Source organism: Erigeron canadensis, chromosome 6 (assembly GCF_010389155.1).
Source record: "Erigeron canadensis isolate Cc75 chromosome 6, C_canadensis_v1, whole genome shotgun sequence".
Lineage (NCBI taxonomy): Eukaryota > Viridiplantae > Streptophyta > Magnoliopsida > Asterales > Asteraceae > Erigeron > Erigeron canadensis.
This window is the reverse complement of record NC_057766.1, coordinates 35,475,356-35,498,329: the sequence shown is the minus strand read 5'-3', so window position 1 is coordinate 35,498,329 and position 22,974 is coordinate 35,475,356. Positions and strand designations below refer to the sequence as shown.

Sequence of the window (22,974 nt, the reverse complement as noted above, 5' to 3'; positions counted from 1 at the left end):
AGGTAATTGATCTAAAGGGGTAATGAGATATTTTAAAAGATAAAGGACCAATGGTGTAAGTTAATTCATTAAGGGTATAATGATCATTTTGCATCTCTAGAGTAAGTAAGTAAGTAAGTAACTGCTCAGTGCCGCCTCCCGCGGGTTTTGAGCCCCAATACCTCGACGGTGTATGGGGGAGGTTAAGATGTAGGCAGACCTTGTCTCTACCTAAGTAGAGAGGCTGCTTCCAGTTTCTACCTAAATGATAGAAAAGGCCCTCCAACCTTTGCATAGGATGAGGATCGAACCCATGACCTCTGTCTTCAGAGGCAAGGGCGTTTACCACTGATCCAACCATAAGTGTATAATCTTTATATAGTAGTATAGAAGTATAAAAGGATAAAAGTATAGATTTAAATAAAGATCATAATTCTAAATTCCATGGACGGCATTACCGACCCGTATGTGTGACATCGGGTTATCCGAAGTGTCCAATGTGAGTATGAACAACTTTTCTGATGCATTTTACAATTGCAAAACCCTAAACATTTCCCCAATTTAAGAACCCTAACGATTGAACAAATTAGCCTTTTAATGACGTCAGATTCAAGCAAAGAAGAAGAATCTGTCAGTCAAAACCCTAATTCCGATTCAATCGATGACTCACTGGACGCAATTGAAAACCAACTATCATCATTCGGATTAAACCACCACACTTCAATTGATGATAATGATATTGATGACGCAATTGATGATCAAAATCAGGAATCTGTAGCTCAGATCGCTAATGGATCATGTTCAACCGAAATTGAAAGTGCATTTAGTAGTAGTAGCAGTGGCTATGCTGGTGAGATAGGTAGTAATGATGATGATGATTCGGTGTTATCGGATTCTGGTCCGTCGCAGTGGGTTCCCGGTCAACGTGATCTCGATGAGGTCGGTTTTCTTTCAATTTAATTCATTTCGATATGTACACGAATACATACATATATACATACTCAGTATATGCATTAATGTAGAATCCTGTATATAGGTGTTGTTAGCTGTATGCAATAAGTTAATCTAGCTGAGAAGTTTAGAATAGGAGTGATGCGAGAATATAGAAGTCGATATCTTAAGGAATGAGATAAAGTTGAAATTTTGTTTGTAAGGAGAAGTTATTAGTTTGGACCTTGGATATGCAAATGTTTATGATACACATGTGTAAGAATGTTGAGATGAAGGATCATTGTAATTGGAGAAGAAGGAAGTAAAGCGTACGTAAACTTCTTGTCGATGATTTATTTATTGCTCACCTCTAGAAGCGCTTGAAAAGGATCCAATTTGTGAAAGTTTCTCTTATGTGGTGAATTATATGTTGAAATTTTAGGTTAACTTGTTCTCTAATTGCAAAAGTACTTGCAGTGGCATACGTTTTCGTTCTCAGTTGAGCCTTGAGCAAATGGTCTTTTAGTGCATTAACATCAACAGCCACTAGCCTGATTAATGAAACTTTAGGATGGTAAAACAATGTAAGAAGGTAGAGTCTAACCAAAGGGAGCTTCATACGAAACATATACAATCTGGTATTGGGACTATTTAGGAGGCTTTGTTTTAATAATAGTCACAACCTAAGTTGTGGAGCATGACGCCTGAAGTATGTTTTCATGTCTTCTACTCACAACTTACCGACTTAGTTTGTCCATCACTTTAAAGAGGAATGCACTCCGAAAATTTCTTTCCAGAAGCTACTCATAAAGACAAGGTCTTTATCAGAAATGATTTTAGAGGGAATCCCATTGCGTTAAGTAACATGACCCAGTAATAGCTTGACAACTTCTATTGTTATATAAAACTATAAGATAAGATGTTTTGAGTGGTAAATTCCCGAGTTTTCTCAATTTATCAAACCTTCACCAGAACTGTAGTGAACTGAACCGATTTTGGTAGCCCTTTCATAAAAAACATGGAGATATTAGAATTATAAGAACCTGCAACCAACCTGGATATGCAGAAAATGTGCACTGATGGAGATAATAGCATTTTTTCGATAAGAACCTGATTTGTGCTTGTGTAGCATTCAATATACAATGCTTATTAACTTACATAATAACATTTTCATTTTCCCCATTTATAATGAGTATTCCATAGTAAGTTATTCTTGATTATGTCAACTCAGGTCTTTCTTTTCCATCTATTTTTTCAAATCCTTGAATTCTGCCAAACCAGTCAGATTGAAAGACAGAAATAGCCTTACAAGAACCTAGTCGGCTTCCTTGAGAAAACATCTGCCATGCTATTATCGCATCCATTTTGATCGAGAACACATAAAAATTTGATGATCCACTTCTAAGAATAGAGCTACATTTCTAGAACTTAATGGAACTTCAGGTTGCTCAAGTTGCCAAAGAGTATAGACGTATAGTAGTTACCTTTCTGAATCTTATCTGGTTTCATAGCTTAATTCAAGTCTTAGTATTTGATAGTTGCAGAATCTCTCCCACGCAAATACAAATCAATAAATAATTCTGTATCCGTGCATGATTCCTCAGAAGATTAAATTCAGAATTATAATCTAGAACAGTTGGAATCTTTAAATTTCTCAGTTCACATAAGGGTCTAGGGACCTGAGGACCTCTTCATGATTCCTCAAAAGATTAAATTCAGAATTATCGTCTAAAAGAGTTGGAATCTTTAAATTTCTCTGTTCACTTAATGGTCTAGGGACTATACATGAATACATCCAAATAATGAGTTCATCGTTGAGCTCCAGTATATCATGTATCCAACTTATACTGTTATCCCAAAACTCTTTCATATATAAGCTTTGTGTCATTGAAGAACTTTACTCTTTAAATGCATTGCAACAATCCTTATCTTCATATATATAGGTTTATGATCCATTTAAATGACTGCTCACATGTGAAATCCAATCATTGAAATGTTCACTGTCAAATGCTATTAACCGATTTGTATTCCAAATCCTGGCGTAAACAATCACTTCAGAGTGCGATAAATAGGCAGATAGCAACTCAAGACCTTAACATTTTACGACTGTGATAGTTATCCACCAGCAAACATCGCAGACAATTCGGTGTCACTTGAGTGTTCAATTGTAATTCTGGTACATCACTACATGCACACGTTCAATGCTCTAGTCAATGTATCATGATTCTCTAATCATTCATCAGATTCTTGGTGTCATACTGTGGTTCCATTACTTGTTTGTGTGTATAGTGAACCATAAACGTTTGTAGGTGTAAGTGATCAAAGCTCTGCTACCACTGTCAAAGCTCATAGCTTCAACTGTGGAGCTCTGAAAGGTGATTATTCAAGACAACAAGCACATGATATGATCCCACATCGGCCAAGTATGAGATTGGTTGGTGGTTTATAAGCCTAGGTGTCACCTCCTCCTTTGAGCTACCTTTTGGGAGTGAGTTCTACACCTAGCTTGTGGCATGATACGAGCCTATTATGGGATGGGTTCACATCAATTGTTATCAGAGATTTGGATCTTGCAACTTGTGGGTATTATGGCTCATATAATTGTTGACCTTGATGCTGATTTCCAGCAAAAGGTGGCTGCCATATCGGTTGATATAGAACAGGCCTTGATCTGTGTGAGGCAATTTAGGGAAGAGATGCGGCTGGCATGCCAGCCAACTTTCTCCACCAAAGTTGTACCAACGTTAGCCCCTACCGATCGTGTAGAGAACGCAGAGTATGAAGAGGATGAAGATCAGTTTAATGATGCTTCTATTAAACCAACAGTGGATGAAGAAAAACTGCAAAAAGATGATTAAGAGGCTGAAAGGGAAAATTTTATTAATCCAGAGATAACTGAGAGTAGGGATGACGGGTTCAATTCTGGGCTATCAGAATTAAAGGAAGCAGATTCTAAAGAACACAAGGAAGCTGTTTTTAGAATAAGCAAGGAGCCTGATCATACAAATTTGGAAGACATCAGCAAGCAGCCTCAGAAGATGATAGTTGAGCCTTTCATTCAGGTTCAATATGATCCTGTTGCTCAGGTTGAATTTATGCCACATCAACAGAATGCAGCCATGTATGACTTCAAATTCGACACTGGAAGCAATGCCATTGTGGGTTCTATTTTGCTGCATTCCTATGATCTACGAATGGCAACATTACACATCAAAACATGGGATCCGGGTATCACCTGAAGCAATCTTTGAAGCCACACCTTCAGGACAAGGTGTATTTTGCGGCGGGAAGTAATGATACGGATCAAGAGAATAAGTGGGTTGGGCCGCATAGCAGAAAGAAGTCAAGGGGCTAAGTGATTATAATTATTATTAGTTATTATTATTATTAATATTATTAGTGACTTGATGAACAAGTTAGGTTAGGAGTCTATGTTATTTAAATAAGGGCATTAGGCCATCGTGTTTTAGGTATGGAGAATATTATCATTGTTCTTAGGAACTAGGGGCTACTTGGGAATTAATCCAGACTATCTATCTCTTTTCTTGTTCTTTCTTTATTTTTCGGTCTGTTACACATCAATTGGTATCAGGCCTTACCTTTCGAGGTTCCAACACTCGGAGTGGTGGCCTATGGAGTGGTGGCTTGGACCCAAGGAGAAGGGTGCCAACCGTGACCAACATAGCCGTGACCAACGAGGACGTTGGCTCTTCAAAGGGTACGGTACTTATATGATCCCACATCGGCCAAGTATGGGATTGGTTGGTGGTTTATAAGCCTAGGTGTTCCCTCCTTCTTTGAGCTAGCTTTTGGGAGTGAGTTCTACACCTAGCTTGTGGCATGATACGAGCCTATTATGGGATGGGTTCGTATCAGCACAATCCTCTCAAAACCCGCAATTTGTTTGTATGGATCAGATACTAGGACCTTTTGTACTCAAGAAACCTAATAGACTATGATATGGTCCATTCAATAAGCTTTTGACATTTAGGACTCTAGTAATTAACATTATATTTCAAACAGTCAAACCTTATAATGAGTTGACAGTCATTTATTTTCTTGTACGTTTCCATTTTTAGTAAAGTCTGAAGAGAAATTGTTTCTAATTTTCATGACTACGAGCCTTTTTTCTGTTTACTTAATGCGCAAATAGTAGTTTTTGAATAGTGTAAATGTAAAAATGTTAAGTTAAATAATTTGGTAGTTATTGTGTTCATGACACATATTTTCCTCTTTAGCTTTGTGTGTTAGAGATTGTGGAGCGTCAATGTATATCATGTCTTTAACTATATATATTAGACACTGTTTCACATGGTATCTGCTATAAAATTCAGTTCTATGATGAATAAAGTGCAGGATGATGCTTCTTTATCTTGGAGAAAAAGGAAGAAGCACTTTTTTGTTTTAAGTCACTCTGGAAAACCAATATTTTCCAGGTAGGCGTCTGATAATCAGTTTTCACATTTGTGATCTGTATACAATTAGGGAGAATGTAGCATTCAGTTTACCAACCTTCTGGACCGACTTTCAGATATGGGGACGAGCACAAACTTGCAGGATTTTCAGCAACTCTACAAGCCATTATTTCTTTTGTGGAAAATGGGTATATATTTTAGCATCCATTATTTGTTATACAAGTGATTGTACTCTCCCTGATTCTCGCTCATGTATTTGCTTATGTTTTAGAATATGATATATGACTCCAACAGTTTGCTACATTGATCTCTTTTTCAGGGGAGACCGAGTTAAATTGGTCATGGCAGGAAAACACCAGGTCAGAAATGTTCTAAATGAACATATATTCCATTGTAATTTCAAAGATTGTATTCTTCCTTCTTCAGTAAAGCATCTACTTTGTTTCTTCAGAACCTAATTACAGGTTGCATTCCAATTGAAAGTAATATAAACTGGTTTAATCTACCGTAAAATATTGATGACTACATCTAGCAATACAAGCAACATTGTCAAATACGAAACAGAATACTATTTTTTTGGTTGGCTGTGGCAATTTGTTTCATTACCAAAACTAAAACAATGTTTGACCATGGATATTTTGTTCTTCAGGTGGTTTTTCTTGTTAAAGAACCAATCTATTTAGTTTGCATAAGCTGTACAGAAGAGCCTTATGAGTCACTACGGGGCCAACTGGAACTTCTTTATGGTCAGGTACCAATATATTGCTACTATGCGTTCTATCAGTATGACCAAGATGTGTTTTTTGGTGGTCGCTACATTCTTACTGTTATGTAATAACTTGAATTATGGTAGCGTCTCTTATTTGTACCATTACACCTTTTGCAGATGATTCTTATTCTTACAAAGTCTGTAAATAGATGTTTTGAGAAGAACCCTAAGTTTGACATGACACCATTGCTTGGAGGAACAGATATTGTTTTTTCTTCTCTCTTCCACTCTTTCAGTTGGTTAGTTTTATATTCAATATTTCTTTCATGCTAAACTTAGCTTTTAATAACAACTAATTACTGAGCCACATATATGTGGTATTCAATACAGGAACCCTGCAACTTTCCTTCATGCATACACTTGTCTTCCCCTTCCTTATCCAATAAGGCAAGCTGCTGGTGCTGTATTGCAGGATGTTATCGAATCAGGTGTCCTTTTTGCAATGCTGATGTGTAAATACAAGGTTTTTCTTTTGCATCCATTACCTTCTTAGCTATGCAGTGTCTTTTCATGTGGTTTTATGCACAGTATTTTAATACGACTCCAATATACAGGTTGTCAGTCTGGTAGGTGCTCAGAAAGTATCACTTCATCCTGATGATATGCTGCTTCTTGCTAACTTTGTCATGTCGTCTGAATCCTTTAGGTCAGTGTTTTATTTCATTTTTCTGCATTAACATTAGTTTCCTTGTTACGTGTCTTTATATTGTCTAAAGCTTATACGGTTCTGATAGTGCATTGATATTTGTTGGATGCAGGACATCTGAATCATTCTCGCCTATATGTTTGCCAAGATACAACCCCATGGCCTTCCTACATGCTTATGTTCATTATTTTGACGTGAGTAAATTACAAGGGTTGTTGCATAGCAGATCTTCGTAGAGTTTTTGTATTGTCGTAGTTCATATATACATTATATTTATATGTACGTCGCAGGTTGACACATACCTAGTGTTGCTGACATCGAGTTCGGATGCCTTCTTTCATCTAAAAGATTGCCGGTGCGTACAAGTTTTGCTAATATTTATAGTCCTTTTTAAGAATCTTTTCTAAGAAATTTAACTGTTTTGTAGGATACTTATTGAAAATGTTCTTTTGAAGTCTAATGTTCTAACTGAAGTTCAAAGATCGTTGTTGGGAGGTGGCATGCGTGTTGAGAATGTGCCAGTCTACCCATCAACTCGTTCCGAGTCATTATTTCCTTTGAATGAGCCCAGACCAGCAGGAACAGTGTCTCAAGAGACATTGCATGAATCATACGTAGGTATTGGTGGTCCGGCTGGACTTTGGCACTTTATATATCGTAGTATGCATCTTAATCAGTATGTATCTTCTGAGTTTTTGTCTCCTATCAATGGTCACCGGCAGCAGAAAAGGTAGCCAACATCAACATGCATAACACATTTCTAACTCTAGCCTGTCTGTGTACTGATTGGATTTTGTATTTGTAGATTATATAGGGAATATCAGAAACTTTATGCTTCCATGCATGATAAAGGAATTGGCCCCCACAAAACTCAGTTCAAAAGGGACGACAATTATGGTAGAGTATATTATTCTTCAAAGTTATGATAAAGTTTCTTATAGGTTGTTAATAAGTAATAACTTAATATATATCATATCTTATGTTTTCTTATATTACAGTTTTACTATGCTGGATCACACAAGATTTTGAACTCTATGCAGCATTTGATCCGCTTGCAGACAAGGTTAGGGCCACTATTACTAGATACATTATTCTAAGTGAAAAATAATTATAGATTAATAGCATCCTTTTTTAAATGAGGAAACATGTAATAATTATCATGGGTGGTCGTGTATATATGCAGGCTCTGGCCATAAGAATATGCAACCGCGTGTGCCAGTGGGTGAAAGATGTGGAAAATGAAATCTTTTACATGGGAGGAAGCCCTTTCGCATGGTGATCACATTTGATGTTATGTCTACCCCACTTTTCTTCTTCAATCAAATCTTTCACTTGGTATTTACTCTTTTGTAGTTGTTGATTTTTAACATGTCAATTTTCTGTATAATTTATAGGATAGTCCAATATGCCTTGTGGTTAGCCAAAACTTACGAGTGTATAAGTTGGTATTATATACCTAGGGACAACATGAAATATAAGCTGCTGTATTCTGAAACTTCATATTGTTTTCTAGTTTTGACATCAAATCTATGGGAACATTATATTCGTTATTGTCTCTTCACATGAAATCTACCATGTAGACAAGCAACATGAAAATGTAGTCTAAGTGTCTAACAAGGACATGTAGCCCATGCAAAAATTATTCCCGAGACGTTACATTGGATCCACAATTTGTACTAGCGAAAAAGCAGATGGAGTTGATAAGTTGTAGGGCATTAATCATCTTCTTCGGAGATTTAAATATTAACCATGGTTAAGAGGAAAATTGAAATTGACGAAAATATATAGTATTACAGTAGTACTAGACTTAGACTATAGTAGATAAGAAATACCGGGCTAAATACACTAGCTATCAGCCCAAGTGCTTTTCATGTGGCCCATACACTTAATTTACTTGGCAGAGAAAAATATAGAGTATGTATTTACATTAATTGTTAGACTAGACCTACCTGTCAATTTATATCTCTTTGCTTTGTGCTTTTAGGCTTCTAGCTTACGAATTTGGTCCAATTTCAATGATTATTGTAAGGTTTTTCATGTGCTAAATTTAATACATTGACATTTTTCAGTTGAAGCAAGCATTAAAAGAAGATATGGTTTATGAGCTTTCTGCATCTACTACTAGTGTACTCCATCATACCTATCTAAAGCATGATGCTGGTTGGTTAGGCAACAAATGCAAATTAATTTGTCAAAGAGATGTTAATCTGGTCAAAAAGAATGAATGCATCAGGATAACTCTTGATCATCAATCACATTACTCTCATTTGTTACAAAATTCCAAAGAGTGGTTGGTCAGTATGCATCATTGGCATTAACCATGCTTTTCCCACACACAATAAACCTACCAAATGCAATTACAGTGTACTATTTTTATATCATATATTACAAGTTAATACAACATGATTTTTGTAGTTTTTGGTCATATCTGTTTTGGAAGTAAAACCAAGTTATACAAATTTGAATGAAAACAAATCTGGTTGATCTATACATGAACAGTCTCCATCTATATCAAATGAAAGTACTAGTGATGAATTGACTTGTCCATGGTATAAATGTTATACCTTAAGGTACAAGACACACATGCATGGGGTCCCTTTAGTTGGCTTTGTTGAATTGAACTGTCATTGAAATTGACACCTCAGAGATTTAATTTGATGCAGAGAACTTGTTTCATGGTTTCACTGAAACAAGAACGTGAACAAGTAGTACCATGATGGAGCCTTGAGATTGCTCAAACCGGAAATAGTTAGTTTGTAATCAATAATCTCATAAGTCCCTTGACAGTATTTTGTCCTACTCTCTTAAACTTTATGTTGGTTTTCAAGTTAGTTATTAGTTTACAAAAACTTTGAAACCTAGACGTAGGGAAATAACCCGAAAAAAAAAAGAATGCTAAAGTATAGAGTGTCGAAAAGAACTCATAACGCTACGGTATAATGTCTGTTGGAATATGATCACGTAAAAGAACGTATGTCCGAAAAGTATTTAAGCCTACAGGGTCACACCTCAACGTGAATGTAACTATAATTAATTAATATATTAAATGTAATTTATTAATTAATTTGATCACGAAAAACTAACGGTTGCCTGTTAAATGTTAATAGTTAACAGTACTTAACTGACGGACTTAACGGAGGAGACAATTGTAATTAAATGAAAAATTAAGAAATCCTTTAGAATGTTCCTAGAGGGGGGCGGCTACATCTAAGGGTTTTTTAGAAAACCCTAAACTTGTTTTTCAAGTTAATGTGTGGCTATAAATACAAACCAATTCTTAAGGTTTTTCACACACAATTATTAAGGTTTTCTAAAACCCTAAAATTCTCTCCTCCTCCCTCTCTCTTGGCTTCGGCCGTTCCACACAAAAACAAAGGGTTTCGGGTTTTGTTTGGTTCGTGTGAAAGGGTATTAACAAAGGGTTGTTTGTTCGTGATCAAGTACTAGCATACGTACGTTCCAACGTTGTGTGTGCAATCGTAGAGAGGTTAATTTAAACCTTGTTCTTGTTTTAATCTCTCCAATATAAGGTACATATTCTATACTTTGGTTAATTAATTAAACTGCATAGATCTTGTCTTCCGCTGCGCGCTTTGTGATTTGATTTGATAAATAGTTATATAACCCAACAGTGGTATCACGAGCCTACTATGTATGTTTTTTGATTACCAATAAATCAAAACTTGAAGGGGGGTTAGGGTTCTTGATTTAAAAAATTTCGATTATATATATATATATTGTTAAATTGATTTTGTAATTTAATTACATTATTTAAATATGAAAAAAGTTTTAATATATATATATATATATATATGGATCGAAATTCCAGAAAATAAAAAAAAAAGTTTTTTTAGGGTTCCTAATCCAAGTTTTGATTAATTACATGTTTATGTGATTAATTGTATGTAATTATATGTGTACTTTTAATTTTTAATGGTTAAAAAGAAGTAAAAATCATGAATTTTTCATGCAAATCATTCATGATTCTTACTTAGATATATTGATATGAAATCTTGATCATTAGGGTTAATTATGCTAGATAATTGTATAATTAATTGTGTGACAATGTGAATTTTTCGTGTAAATTTTCTGTTTCGCAACAGTTTACTAAAAAATTCATATCTTTTAATCCGTAATGAGTTAGAGGTCGTGCTTTGAACTGTAGATGCTCAACACATAGGGCTAAAACTTTGTAGTTCTGGTCGAAATCTGAATCGGACCAGAAAAAGGTCTAAACAGGTCGTGAAGCTACTGGAATTTCCAGTGAGCAAACTATGTGATTATGTGATAATTGTTTGTTTTGTATATGTTTAAGGCTTACGCAATCAAGGCGACTTGATGTATGTGATCCTCTTCTTTGAAGGGGGAGCCGATTTAGACATGAATAAACCATAGTGACATGTTTAGGTAGCCTACCATAACTCGTTGCATGCTTAAAAGTTATAGTTTATGATTTTACATATTTATTGTGATATAAATTGTAATGTAAAATTGTTTTGAGAAAATATAAACTTGACTAAGCAATATCAAAATAGAGATTTTTTAATAAAATTGGAGTCTTACAACCTTGAGATACACCGGCTCACCCATTTGAACAAACTCTAAGAGAGGTATAAGTCGGAGTACGCTAGCCTTCTAAAACGGCGGGTTTTTAATTGCGTTCATCGCAAACCTTTGCACTTGCGCTTCTTTGTGCGTTCAAATGGAGCTACCGAGCTCTCTTGTGTTGTTAAGACTATACAAATGATTTTATTAAATATTATGTTTAAAAGATATGCATGAATCTTCGAAACATAACTTTTTGATCACATATCAAATTGAATGACCCAATAAACTTAAGTCATTTGCCATCCAATTTGTCAAGGACACATGGGGTCGTTGTTTTACTCACTAGTACACAGTGGTGAAATGGCGATTGCATGGCGAAACCCATTCACTGGTACACAGTGGTGGTCAATTTTGCACGTTCTTAGTTGGACGACTTAAAGCGAGTTAAGCAGTGAGACCTTGACCCGTGGCAAAAGATGGGACAAAACATGACTGAAAAAGATCACTTGATGAATCGAGCGTCTTACGTAGGTCCCATACTTTCTAGGAATTGCATTTGTAATGCAATTATTGCTCGTCACTTACCTTTTGAGTGCAATCATTTTTAGCAGATCAACTGATGAAATGGTTGTATATCAATTGGATCCTAGCCTTAATGAAATTAATTGTTTATTCTATAAACATTGGGTAATTAATTTCTTAAGGATTTATTATCGAAAATACCGATAATTGAACTTGAATCTGTTTTGTAAATGGCAACAAATCCTTCACAAAACATACACCAATCGACTTTCAGGTCGATGCTAGAAAGAGAAAACTTTCTGAAACCAATTTCAATGACTGTTTTTGTCAATAGAGAATTGTTCTAAGAGTTGAAAAGAAAACCGATGTCATTGAAACTCAGATACCGCTATTCCTAATGCGAATACCACTGCTTTGCAGTTGGAAGCATAAAATACTCGGTACAATAGACATATTGAGGTTGCTTATTTGATGCTAGAAGCATGTCTCCTGAGCTTCAAAAAGCAATTCGGATTGCAAAATCCGTGTGATATGATCAAATAACTCAAGTCTATGTACGAAAAACAAGTTGGAGTTGAATTACTTTAGCTAATTGAGTCACTCCATAACTTGAACACGAGTATGGGAAACCGGTAAATGCTCATGTACTCAAGATGAAGAGTCACTTTGAGCAATTATGGAAAGTTTTAAACTATGCGTATCTTCTGCCGATTCTTATTGGCATAAGAGATAATTGCATTTTTGCATAGCATAGTTGGACTTCATATCAAGTTGATTGAGTATGAAGAAAACCATCCAAGAAATCTGAGATACCCAAGTTCTTATGATCAAGGGGGGAATGGTTTAGAAAGCAAAACAACCGTAAAGCTAAAGGCAAGAACTTAGGTAAGAGAAAACAAAGTGTTTAGTCTCAAAACCTTAAAAGACCCTTTAGAAAAAGGAGCATACGACTAAAGACCAGTCTTGTCATCACTATACTAAGGTGAGACACTGAAAGAGGAATTGTCCTAAGTATATAGCTGAGTTGAACAAGAAGAAGAAGCAAGTTGGTTTAACCAGTTCTTCAAGTATCTTCTTAACTGAATTATAAGTGTTGATGAGATTCAAATGATAATTCAATAGCAAAAGAGTCAAGTTAACTTGGACTCTATCTTTGACATGGTCATCTTGTTTAATTTTTGTCAAGAAACGCATTTAAAGACTTCAATGTGAAGATATTCAAATGATGAATCATTTGATAAATGCGTGTCTTTGGCATTATCATTAGCAAGAAACGCATTAAAAAGTCTTCAATGTGAAGAGATCTTACAAATCAAATGATGAATCGTTTGATAAATGTGTATCTTTCGAATTACCGTTAGCAAGAAAAGCATTGAAAAACTTCAACGTGAAGGGATCTTACAATCAGATGATTAATCATTTGACAAATGCATATCTTGTATTTTCGGAAAGATGACAAGTATATCTTTTCCGCATAAAACCGGAGAGGATTAAGGAACTACTTGGATTAATACATTCCGATGTATGTGGCCCATTTAGGCATGTGTCAAGGAAATATGCTAACTACTTCATTATTCTATGAAGGATTTCAGTCGTTATGGTTATGTTTACTTGCTTAAACATAAACATGAAGTCTTTGAAACATTCAAAGAGTTTAAAAATGAAGTAGAAATTCAACTCGGTAAAACCATCAAGATTCTTCGTTCGGATCGAGGTGGTGAATACTTAAACCAAGAGTTCAAGGATTATCTTAAAGCATGTGGAATTGCCCAACAGCTTACTCCTCCATATACTCCTCAGCATAATGGAGTATCTGAAAGGAGAAATCAAACCTTGTTAGACATGGTAAGATCAATGATGACCCGTACAACTCTCCCATTTTCGTTTTGGGATTATGCTCTAGAGACTACTGTACGCATTCTCAATATGGTTCCAACCAAGAAGGTTGACAAGACACCGTACGAATTATGGCATGGTGATGTCCCTAATTTGTCTTACTTAAGAGTCTGGGGATGTGAGGCACTTGTGAAGCGCGATACGCCGGACAAACTTGAACCCAGAACTACTAAGTGCATCTTTGTCGGATACCCTAAGGAAACGATGGGTTACGACTTCTATGATCCCGCCAAAAACATTGTTCGTGTTGCTCGATATGCTGAATTCTTTGAAAAGAAATTAGTTCAAGAGAACAGTGGGAGGGTTGTAGAACTTGATGAGACTCAAGAGGAAGATGTGTCACCTTCTGAAGATACTAGCAATCATCAACTTGGGGGGGGGGGAATGTTCAAAGTGATGAACCTCAAGTCGATGATAATGAAGCGATTCCACTTCGTAGGTCCGAAAGGACTAGACGTCCTACCGAAAGACTATGTCTGATGGTAGAAGAAGACGTTGTTGGAGATCTCGATGAGCCTCCGAATTTCAAAGCTGCATTATCAGATCCGGAATCTGACAAATGGCTTGAAGCTACGAAGGTGGAAATGAAATCCATGAAAGACAATCAAGTCTGGAGCTTGGTTGATCTTCCACAAAATGCTCAAACTGTTGGGTGTAAGTGGATCTTCAAGAAGAAGACTGACATGGATGGAAATGTACACACCTATAAATCTCGTCTCGTGGCGAAAGGTTATACTCAACGTTTCGGTGTTGATTATGATGAAACCTTTTCTCCAGTCGCAGACATTAGAGCTATTAGGATTCTCTTAGCCATAGCAGCGTACTATGACTTTGAGATATGGCAAATGGATGTTAAGACTGCCTTCTTAAATGGTTACTTGGATGAAGAAGTCTATATGGATCAACCGGAAGGTTTTGTTGATCCAAAACATCTCAACAAAGTATGCAAGCTTCAAAGGTCCATTTATGGACTAAAGCAAGCGTCAAGAAGTTAGAATAAACGGTTTGATGAAGAAATCAAAAAGTTTGGTTTTGTTCAAAATCCCGATGAGCCATGTGTATATCGCAAAGCTAGTGGGAGTAATGTTACTTTCCTTGTCTTATATGTCGATGACATATTAATCATAGGAAAACACATTCCAATGTTGCAAGATGTTAAATCCCATCTTGGAAAGTGTTTTGCCATGAAAGACTTAGGAGAAGCGGCATTTATTCTTGGAATCAAGATCTACCGAGATAGATCAAAGCGGTTGTTTAAACTAAGTCAAAGTGCTTATATTGATAAGATCTTGAAGCGTTTCAAGATAAAGAATTCTAAGTGTGGGTTTACACTCATGCAAGGACTTAACTTATCTAGCATGAACAGTGCTTCTACACCTAATGAGGTGGAGTGTATGCGAAAAATCCCTTATGCCTCGGCTGTGGGATCTGTTATGTATGCGGTAAGATGCACTAGACCTGATATTGCGTTCGCGCAAAATATAGTTAGCCACTATCAGCAAAATCCTGGATAGGATCATTGAATTGCTGTAAAGAATATTCTTAAGTACATGTGTGCTACTAAAGAGTTATTCTTGGTGTATGGAAGAAATCCTGATCCAGAATTCAAAGTGAATAGATACTGTGATGTTGGATTTTAGACTGATAAATGTGATTCAAAATATCAGTCGGGATACGTCTTCATTGTTTAAATGAAGGCACGGTGGAATGCTATGAGCTAAAAACCACAGTTGTCGTGTCTACAACAGAGTCTGAGTACATTGCCGCCTCAGAAGCCGCAATGGAAGCAGTCTGGATAAGAAAGTTCATTAGCGGTCTTGACGTGATCCCCTCAAATAAATTACCCACTGATTTGTACTGTGATAATACCGGTGCATTAATCATTGCCAACGAACCCGGAGTTCAGAAAGGTGCCAAACATTATGCTAGAAGATATCACTATGTCCGTGAGCAGATCAAACTAGGGGAGATCAATTTACTCAAAGTTCACACAGATTTTAACTTAGCTTATCCTTTCACAAAAGCTTTGTCTAGGCCCAAGCTTGAAAGGCATGCCGAGGGCATAGGACTTAAATTAGCTAGTTATTTCATGTAAATCTGTTGTTTCAGTATTTGGATAAGGAATGTTAAACAATTTATATTTTCTATAATGAAATAAAATACGTGATATGTTTGATTTCATTCAATATTAAATTGTGTCCTATATTTGCATGTTTAATCCTTGAATATTTTATTATTAAATATTCTAAATTGTCCATTGTCGATTAATTATATGGGAATATAATTAAACGAAGACAAATGTGAGTGATTGGTTATATTCTTGGAATATGTAATGGATGGTTTCCACCAAACTCACATGATATCCATAGCGGATGCATATCGGACTACCCCACTAACGAATTATCACTTTATGGATCATCGTCATTAAGTGAAATTCGTAAATGGTTACTTTTATTGATCCTTTGACTTGAGATACAAGTAGGTCAGCATGTATGAATCGCACTTACTAGATGTAGTTCTAACTCACCTGAATAAGGGGGTACATAAAGGGCTATATTCAGAAAGCGTCGTAAAGTATGATGACTGACACGTGTAGTCAATATAGGATTTGTTCCTTCAATTTAAAATTGAAGTATGATACCGTTTTGGCGCCCTCATTAGGACTAATTAAGATGTTTTGCATGGTCGTGCCCAAATAAATCCAGATTGTTCTCGATTATATTTGGTAATCTTTAATCAGTAATAAAATGAGAAACATAATCATTAAATTATGAAATGACTTCGATCCATATTCATATTTAACAAGGTATCTGAACAAAGGGATAATAAATGACTTAACCGTTTAAAACTATACTTAAATGTTTTCGGGAGCATTGGCGTGTTGCTAGACGCTAACCAATGTTATTACCTTCATTCATTAAGAGCTCAAGTGGGAGCTGTTGGAATATGATCACGTAAAATGAACGTATGTCCGAAAAGTATTTAAGCCTACGGGGTCACACCTCAACGTGAATGTAACTATAATTAATTAATATATTAAATATAATTTATTAATTAATTTGATCACGAAAAACTAACGGTCGCCTGTTAAATGTTAATAGTTAACGGTACTTAACTGACGAACTTAACGGAGGAGACAATTGTGATTAAATGAAAAATTAAGAAACCCTCTAGAATGTTCCTAGAGGGGGACAGCTACATCTAAGGGTTTTTTAGAAAACCCTAAACTTGTTTTTCAAGTTAATGTGTGGCTATAAATACAAACCAATTCTTAAGGTTTTTCACACACAATTATTAAGGTTTTCTAAAACCCTAAAATTCTCTCCTCCTCCCTCTCTCTTGGCTTCGGCCGTTCCACACAAAAACAAAGGGTTTCGGGTTTTGTTTGGTTCGTGTGAAAGGGTATTAACAAAGGGTTGTTTGTTCGTGATCAAGTACTAGCATACGTACGTTCCAACGTTGTGTGTGCAATCGTAGAGAGGTTAATTTAAACCTTGTTCTTGTTTTAATCTCTCCAATATAAGGTACATATTCTATACTTTGATTAATTAATTAAACTGCATAGATCTTGTCTTCCGCTGCGCGCTTTGTGATTTGATTTGATAAATAGTTATATAACCCAACAATGTCTTCGGATGTGAAGTTCATGTTACATATCACATCACATAGTGAAACTAAATGTTGGTTTATTTGAAGAAAAGGGTGTTTGGTTTGTAAAAAAATGAATCATTGTTTGGGAACTTGAATGGTTAAATATGAAATGTTTACTCCATACCAATGTATATATGTTGTGCTACAAAAGTTATACCAAAATTTGACCAAGCTGGTTTGAAAAAGAAGAGTATCCTTGTGACAAAAGATTCCACTAAAAGATCTAGCTTGCTTCAATAACACCTCCCCAACAACCAAAGAAAAACATGGTAGTGGCATCTTTTTAACTATTTGTGGGTAAAAGCTTTATGGTGTGAAAGAAGAGAACAAAGAGACAAAGGCATGCAAAAAAAATGGTGGAATGGCAAAACTTTGCCATCATGCCTAGAGGAACCAATGGTACTACAAAATTTCAAGTGTGATATGCAAGCAAAGGTAGAGTAAGAATTATAACACGTAGCTAGTGTCTTTATGCGTGATTGTGTGTGAGAGGAAAAAATAAACATAGTATGATAATTATGTTTTTTATACATTATATATACCAGATTTACTACAATTTTTATTAGTCCAGCATTTTAACCAACTAGTTAGCATAAGCAAATCAACTTCATGACTAATATACTCATTTAAGAATATATTTGGTTTGCAATCAAACATTTGAATTACATATAGGTCATATCTAATAAAAATAACTCACACTCTTTTATAGTTTACAATTAAGACTTAACTCTTGTAAAGAAAATTTATCATTTCAATAATTTCTAGTTTGAAAGCATTAATTAAAAACATATTATCATAACACCAACATATAATCATAGAATTAAACGTGCTATAAGTGATATAATGAATTAAAAAATGAGTAGTTGCATAGATTAATTAACAATTATTTGATCAAGGAGTTTGCGCGCATATAAAAAAGTTATAAAAAGAAAATTGATTTCTCAATTGAAAAGTATAATATCTTAATAAAAAAAATTTCACTTTAAGCTTCTTGACATATTGAGACAGTCATGTTAATCATTAAACGTTGTTAGCTATCAAAATTAGTATTCTAAATGTGAGATTTTATTTCTTTAACTAAAATTTCCATGGTGGGTCACAAGAAGTGGAAGGAAATTCATTAGATCGACTTTTTAAAACTAAAGTGTTTAGGCATATTCATTAACTAAAATATGTTTGGTTAATTTAAAGAACAAAATAATTCTTTTGACGTGTACAAGATACTCGATAATTCTTGTGATGACAATTGACAAGTGTAGAGGAGAGGTGGTGTCATGTGTGGGGACATGTCTCCACTCGAACTTGAACCATACCAACCCATCAAAACAAATTGCTAATGTCACCATTTGTTTTTCCTACACACATACGCAATAGGTGGGCCTAAATTGGCCCAGTTATCAGGGGCCCATGGGGACTACTTGGACCAAGATTGGGGTGGCTCCCACGTTCTGAAGAGAAGGGCAGTGCCCATTTATTCCCTTTACTATGACAGAAAAAGCAAGCCACTCATCATGGATGTGAGATAGTAGCGTTTAGTAACTACAAATACTAATATAATTCATAAATGAATTTGGTAAAGTTTGTAACAAGTTTGTAAGTAGAATTATTGAGTGATATACAGTACTTCTTTTAGAGAATCCATCATTTCTTTCTTTATTTATTTAAGTAAAAACAAAAAGATTTGGTTCATTTCCTTAAAATTTATATTTCTATTGAAAGTGATGTAACTTCATGTTTCATAATCATTAATTCATTATATATATATATAATGGGTTTTTTATTTTGTTTGTGTAAGCAATATATATTTATAATTTTTGTAAACAATATATCTCTGTTATATGTAGATAATACCAAACAAAAAGATGAAAAGGAAAAGGCCAAAATAAAAATAAAATGAGGTTGGAGACAAAGTGGAAGGATGTTGATTCATTCCCATCAACACTTTAAAGTTGAAAAGAGAATTAAATTTGATAAACAAATATGTAATCCATTTTGACTTTTTTATTCATCATCATGCCCCCATTGATTGCACTCCTTATGTCTCTTTATGCAAGATACAATTTAATTTTCATCCTCTTTTATCTATATATTTCACACATCTACTAAAATAGGCTTTAAGATAGTGTTGTATGCTGATTGTCGATTAGTGCGTAAAGAATAGGGTTCTTAACAACATCGTGATAGATTAACATACAGCGCCACACACAGAAAAAAAGAAAGAAAAAAACCGAAAGAAGATGAGGTTTAATTTTGATGAAGTGAACGACTGTGAATTTAATGCAATAAGTTACAAATTAAAATTTTTATTAGGTAGTTTATTACTGGTATTTCCTTTTTAATAAAAATTTTAATGCCGTTAAAAGAGAAAAAAAAATATGTAGATCACATTAAGGGTTTGTTTGTCTATTGAATGGATTAATAATGTTTATATGGATTAAGTCAATACAGTTTTTTTTTTTACTAATTCATATAAACAAACACTTTTGATGACTTAATAGATTAAGTATTTTTAATTTAGTCATGACTTTTTCAATTAAAATATTAACACAAACACTACCTAAGTTAGTTGCATATTAAGTTGTCAAGAAATAGGTAATGTTTTTGACCTTGTGGTGTTTCACCAATGTTCGAATTACTCTTGCAATGATGCTAAAATATCATCATAAATGGCAAAAGGAAAAGAACAATGGACAATTATAATTGAGGTTTTTTTCTTTTTCTTTTATAAGTAGTTTAAGAATGTATTTAGTAAAAACCTTATTATTACTGAAAAATCTTTGTAACACACTCTAAATTTATTTTACTAATATACATTTGTGTTAGAAGTTTCTTTTCTCAGTTTTGTACTCCGTAATTTTAAAAAATTTGAGTTAAATATATATGCTAATAAACATATACTCTAGAGACATAAATAAAATTGTAAAACCAACTAAAAATCAAAACATCATCATTAATGTTGAAATGTGGCATTTATTTCTATACTTATTTATTTTGAAAACAAGTCATGTCATGTCCGGTGAGCAATCCGTAACAAATTCAAGCCATGGACGCCGGTTCATTTGTCGATAAATGTTTTGTCGAGATGCAGATGCCTTTTTCAATTAGTTTGCCTCGTTTAAGTCAGAATGACAGGGTGTTCATTTCACTTCATGTTTAACTTGTGGGGGCTTATTATTAAGGGAAAAACCAATGTATTGCTAGAAGTATGGAACAAATATGTTTGTCCCTCACTTTTGAAAGGATTATAGAGAGAAGTTTAGTTGTTTTTTATTTCAGAAGTTTTTTCCTCATTTTTGAGGTGATTACGAAGAAAAACTTATTTTCCTTATCCTCTCTTTTCTTTTTTAAAGTTAACTAAACAATATAGTAGGGAATGTACAACAAGGTCTTCTCTTTTAAATGTTTTATCACGTGAAATCGGAAAAAGAATGGATTATTATTGTTATTATTATTTTATAGATGTGACATGATTTTAGTACGAAATTTGTGATCTTTATGTGTCGATCTTTTAAACCCGAGTTGCATAGATTTGAGATATTATTTAGTTTGAAATATAAAAAAAGCTTTGAGATTAAACTGTAATAAAAGCTTTTTTGATACAAATGACATGAAGATATATCCGACGATCTTGATTTAAAGCTATTTTACAATTGGACGAACTTTAAAACTATTATAAACGTATGTTAAACTAATTATGTATATCTCATCTCATCTCTTAATATAACAAGATCGTGATGATGTCATTTTATATTAAATAAGACTTTTTAATATATAATCTTGAATTTTTAATAACATCATCAAGTAATAATTAAAAGTAGGAAAATAAAAATAAAAATTTATTTTAAGACATTATGACTTTAAAATATTTTTAGTAGATAATCATAAAAAGTTTCTATTGAAATGAAAACAAATATGTAAATCAAAATTGATTATTATAATATCAACTTACTCAAATTATATAATATAACCAGTCCTAATACTCATACGATGTACGATAGTTATAAAGATTGTATCATAAAAAAATTCGAATATGCCTCACACATGATCCGTGATTATGAAATAAATCGTGGTTAAAGTAAATCGATGATCGAAATTAAGTTATAATAAGAATGTAATGATAAATATAATATATGTTTAGTTGAGATTTTGGATTTACTTTAAATTTTTTGAACTATATCAAAATTAGAACTAGTAATCATAGTGGATCGTGGATGATGACAATATTAAAGTTTATTAATGACAATAAGTTTGTTAAGCGAGAAATTAGAGTTTAATTTTAAGTCTAATAAAAAAATTGAATTTATATACAACTAAAAAAACTAACTTAACAAAATAAATAAATTAAAAGGACACGTGTCGATCAAGAAATACGCCATGTGTCATTTCAATAATATGTCAATCTTGTTTTAATTATTGGTAGATAGTGTTCAACGTAATAAAAAGTTAAACACGTTCATTGTGGTGTATCATTATAAACTCAAATTCGATTTAAATGCCCGCATAATATGCGGGTTTTTTTTTTTTGTAAAGTTAGTTTCGATTCAGACGTGCTTGAGACAATTTTAACTAACAAATCGCTGGACCTCCAGCCTCCTCCTCATGGAAAACACCTTGAGATGAGAAATCAAAGACTCGAACCTGAGACATTGGAAAAAACTCACCTCTGAGACCTACATAGTGGATTTAGAAGATACTCCTGGTCAACCTATCTAAGTGGAGTTGGTTAATATGTGGATTGATTAGCTAGTAAAGTAAATAATTTAGCTTGTATACTCTTAAAGGAATTCATTTTAAATTCTAAATTATATAGAAGAAGCCCATAAACTTTAATCATAATTTTAATGACTATATTTAGTAAACTCTAAAGTGTGTAGTCTTATGTAGCATAATGCGTAGTAATAAATTTTTACTCTTTTGCGTATAAATTTTATAATAAGATAAACGTATCATTTCTTATCCTATCATTTGATAATATACGTGAAAGTAGGAGCAAAATAAGAAGGTGGAAGGGAACATTTCATGCTCGCATTTCACTTTACATGGTGTTAGGCCCGAAATTAACAAATCATACTTTTATCTTATGTTAGCTGTTAGGGCTGTAAACAGTTCAGTTCGGTTAGCTAGAAATTTCAAACCGTTTTTCGGGTTTCGGTTTGGTTCGGTTAGTTATAAATTTTGAACCGTTAAGTTCGGTTACCCGAAAAAGTCGGTTAATTTCGGTTTTATTTTCGGTTAACCATTTATTAAAGTTATGCTAATATAAAGTTTAAGTTTTAATTACAATAGTCAATTTATATTGCATTAATTAATTTTTTTATATATATATAATAGTTATTTAACTACATTAATATTTTGTTTTATAAATAAATATACATTTTATCTAATTGTAAATTACTTTTTTCTAACGTTTTATTTATACAATGCAAGTTTCCATCTAAGAGTATCATGATTTACAACTTAAAATGTCTTTTATATGATATTACTAATGTTTTTGATAAATATCTATAATACCTTATAAAGCAAACTGGATTTCTCCCTTAACTTAATTAAGAACCTGATAAGACAAAAATGCCCTTAAATAATATTCCTTGCTAAGCACCCTCTCACGTGATATACCA

General features: G+C 33.9%; 1 protein-coding gene across 1 annotated transcript; it reads left to right on the top strand.

The window, feature by feature from the left end:
• Positions 1 to 436: 436 nt before the first annotated feature.
• Positions 437 to 8,289, top strand: LOC122604086 (vacuolar fusion protein MON1 homolog). The gene is made up of 14 exons (XM_043776985.1): positions 437 to 918; positions 5,266 to 5,345; positions 5,441 to 5,512; positions 5,644 to 5,683; positions 5,974 to 6,075; positions 6,211 to 6,332; positions 6,424 to 6,556; positions 6,648 to 6,739; positions 6,852 to 6,933; positions 7,030 to 7,094; positions 7,167 to 7,469; positions 7,545 to 7,636; positions 7,738 to 7,802; positions 7,923 to 8,289. The coding sequence occupies exons 1-14, from the start codon at positions 577 to 579 to the stop codon at positions 8,016 to 8,018; spliced, it is 1,686 nt and encodes a 561-aa protein (XP_043632920.1). The 5' UTR covers positions 437 to 576; the 3' UTR covers positions 8,019 to 8,289.
• Positions 8,290 to 22,974: the final 14,685 nt, after the last annotated feature.

Coding starts and splice junctions, on each gene's coding strand:
- LOC122604086 (XM_043776985.1), top strand. CDS start 577: ATGACGTCAGATTCAAGCAAAGAAGAAGAATCTGTCAGTCAAAACCCT. Junction 6,333..6,423: donor CTCTTCCACTCTTTCAGTTG/GTTAGTTTTATA, acceptor TATTCAATACAG/GAACCCTGCAACTTTCCTTC. Junction 7,470..7,544: donor GGTCACCGGCAGCAGAAAAG/GTAGCCAACATC, acceptor TTGTATTTGTAG/ATTATATAGGGAATATCAGA.